This window comes from Lucilia sericata, unplaced genomic scaffold (genome assembly GCF_015586225.1).
Source record: "Lucilia sericata isolate MDLA Ls3-8-SP2 unplaced genomic scaffold, ASM1558622v1 Contig009090F_arrow, whole genome shotgun sequence".
Taxonomy (NCBI): domain Eukaryota; kingdom Metazoa; phylum Arthropoda; class Insecta; order Diptera; family Calliphoridae; genus Lucilia; species Lucilia sericata.
Genome location: NW_023998202.1, coordinates 1 through 3,549, shown reverse-complemented (window position 1 = coordinate 3,549; position 3,549 = coordinate 1). Strand labels below are relative to the sequence as shown.

At 34.2% G+C, this 3,549-nt stretch overlaps 1 protein-coding gene across 1 annotated transcript; it reads left to right on the top strand.

The window, feature by feature from the left end:
* Window positions 1-2,469: 2,469 nt before the first annotated feature.
* LOC119615854 (geranylgeranyl transferase type-2 subunit alpha) lies at window positions 2,470-3,546 on the top strand (the record flags this gene model as incomplete). The annotated part of the gene is made up of 1 exon (XM_037971839.1): window positions 2,470-3,546. A coding segment is annotated over exon 1 (956 nt), but the record flags the coding sequence as incomplete, so codon positions are not given.
* Between the last annotated feature and the right edge of the window lie 3 nt (window positions 3,547-3,549).

The window sequence follows — 3,549 nt, the reverse complement described above, 5'->3', positions numbered from 1 at the left end:
TAGTCTCTATAGTCTAGTCTATAGTCTAGTCTATAGTCTAGTCTATAGTCTAGTATAGTCTAGTCTAGTCATAGTCTAGTCTAGTCTATAGTCTAGTCTATAGTCTAGTCTATAGTCTAGTCTAGTCTAGTCTATAGTCTAGTCTATAGTCTAGTCTATAGTCTAGTCTATAGTCTAGTCTATAGTCTAGTCTATAGTCTAGTCTATAGTCTAGTCTATAGTCTAGTCTATAGTCTAGTCTATAGTCTAGTCTATAGTCTAGTCTATAGTCTAGTCTATAGTCTAGCTATAGTCTAGTCTATAGTCTAGTCTAGTATAGTCTAGTCTAGTCTATAGTCTAGTCTATAGTCTAGTCTATAGTCTAGTCTATAGTCTAGTCTATAGTCTAGTCTATAGTCTAGTCTATAGTCTAGTCTATAGTCTAGTCTATAGTCTAGTCTATAGTCTAGTCTATAGTCTAGTCTATAGTCTAGTCTATAGTCTAGTCTATAGTTAGTCTATAGTCTAGTCTATAGTCTAGTCTAATCTAGTCTATAGTCTAGTCTATAGTCTAGTCTATAGTCTGGTCTATATCTAGTCTATAATCTAGTCTATAGTCTAGTCTATAGTCTAGTCTATAGTCTAGTCTATAGTCTAGTCTATAGTCTAGTCTAGTCTAGTCTATAGTCTAGTCTATAGTCTAGTCTATAGTCTAGTCTATAGTCTAGTCTATAGTCTAGTCTATAGTCTAGTCTATAGTCTAGTCTATAGTCTAGTCTATAGTCTAGTCTATAGTCTAGTCTATAGTCTAGTCTATAGTCTAGTCTATAGTCTAGTCTATAGTCTAGTCTATAGTCTAGTCTATAGTCTAGTCTATAGTCTAGTCTATAGTCTAGTCTATAGTCTAGTCTATAGTCTAGTCTATAGTCTAGTCTATAGTCTAGTCTATAGTCTAGTCTATAGTCTAGTCTATAATCTAGTCTATAGTCTAGTCTATAGTCTAGTCTATAGTCTAGTCTATAGTCTAGTCTATAGTCTAGTCTATAGTCTAGTCTATAGTCTAGTCTATAGTCTAGTCTATAGTCTAGTCTATAGTCTAGTCTAGTCTAGTCTATAGTCTAGTCTATAGTCTAGTCTATAGTCTAGTCTATAGTCTAGTCTATAGTCTAGTCTATAGTCCCAACAAAGTTCAAAAGTAGACTATCGAAAAAATGTCGAATAATCGATTATGTAGATAAAAATCGTAAAAAGTCTAACCCTTTTGTTTACGGACAGCCGTTATTCGAACATCCAAATACTTGTTGTTACAAACATACAAAATCAATTTAAAATCTAAGACTTAGTAATCTACATACTTCTTTTATTAAACAAGTAAGAAAGTATAGTCGGGCGTGACCGACCATATGATACCCTACACCAGTTATGAATATTAAATGTGATTTATTTTTCATAATAAAGCATTTATATTGATTATTACCTTGTTCCGATTCATTTGAGAAATTTATGGATGAAAAACTAATTTTCTGAAAGAGGCTTAATATGGGGGCTAGAGGCATATATGGACCAAACCCGATAAAGTATTGTGAATGTATTTATATTTATATAATATTTATTTAATATTTATTTGTGCTGAATTTCATCGCGATATTTGTGTTTATAAGTTAATTTTGGGCATTGAAGTAATTTTCTGAAGGGGACTTTATATGGGAGCTAGGGTCAAATGTGTCCCGATCTTTGTGAAATTTGGCGACATCATCAAGACTTGTATAAAACTTAGTTGTGCCGCTTTTTATCAATATACAGGTATATTTGACATAATTATGAGCTCAAAAGCTCTTTTCGGGTGGTTCTGTTGTATGGGGGCTAGGTGAAATAATGGACCGATTTTAACCATTTTCAATAGGCTTCGTCTTTTTTTTTTCGTCCGAAAAAAGAGTGTGTGCCAAATTTCATCCAATTATCTTGAAAATTGCGCACACGGTTTACATGGACAGCCAACCAAACAGACGGACGGACGGACATAGCTTTATCGACTCAGAAAACGATTCTAAGCCGATTGGTATACTTTAAGGTGGGTATAGGAATATTTTTGTATGTTACAAACATCAGCACAAACCCAATATACCCTCCCCACTAAAGTGGTGTAGGGTATAAAAATGTAACAACGAGAATTTCTTAATTTTTTAACAAGGAATCAATATATTTTTAACATAAACATTGAAAAAGAAGTCGAAAATATAACAATGTTGAAGAAAAACGACGAAAAAAATACTTTTTGTTTGTCCTTTTTAACAACAAAATTGTTTGCTGGGTAAAAATACACAAGCATTTTACAAAGCAAAAAATGTAAACAAACCCCAGCTGTTCATAGCCGGTATTTAAATAAACCACTGACTACTGCACTAACAGCTGTTTCAAATAGGCTCAAAATTTCTACCGCTGTAAGCTAACGAAACAGCTGTGCGAAAAATGTCACAAAACCCAAAAACAACCGCAGTAAACAGGCAGCTGTTTGAAAAAAAAAACTGAATTTGTCATCGCTTCATATTGATAAGTGTAATTTTAATAAATTTTTTGTTTTTAAAAAGAAAATCATATAAAATCTAACAAAATGCATGGACGTTTGAAAGTACGAACCACCGAAGAGGAAAGGGAGCGCAAAAAGAAAGAGCAGGCCTTAAAGGTGAAAGCCTATAAGGCGGCCATGGCAAAAATCATGAGCAAACGTAAGAATCTGGAATATGATGATGAAATGTTAATGTACACCACCCCTATACTGCAAAGAAATCCTGATGTGTCCACTTTATGGAATATAAGAAGAGAATGCATTTTAGCTAAGGTAAATAAGTTAAAGGAGGAGGAAGAGAAAAAGCCGGAGGAGGATGAAGAAGTGGAAAAGAAAGACAACAAAGAGGAGGCCATACAAAAAGTATTTGAGACTGAAATATCATTAACTGAACAATGTTTATTGGTTAATCCTAAGAGTTATAATATATGGCACCATCGCATGTGGCTGTTGGAAAAGGCACCCCAAGCCAATTGGCAGCGGGAGGTGTTATTGTGCAATAAGTACTTAAAAATGGATGAACGTAATTTTCATACTTGGGACTATAGACGTTATGTAGTGGAGAAGGCTGAAGTAGCCAAACAAGAGGAATTGGATTTTTGTACCGAAAAAATTAAAGTAAATTTTTCCAATTATTCTTCTTGGCATCATAGAAGTCTCTTATTGCCCGTTTTGTATCCCTATGAGGGAGAAGCTAAACCCAAAAGACCCATGAGTGAAGAAAAACTTAAAGAGGAGTTAGAAATGGTTTTAACGGCGGCATTTACCGATCCCAATGATAGTTCGGCTTGGTTTTATCAAAGATGGTTATTGGGTTACTCACAACCAGAGCTGGCGGTGGCAGGTTTTCGCTGCAGCCAAGATAAAACTGTGGTGGCATTTACCAAACCCATTACCAGTGAGGGTTTGAAACTTACTCTTAAGGCAAATGATAAGCTCTTTGAAATTAAAGATTTTAAATCTTTAAATAATAAAATTTCCGATACGGTTTATTACAGTAAGAA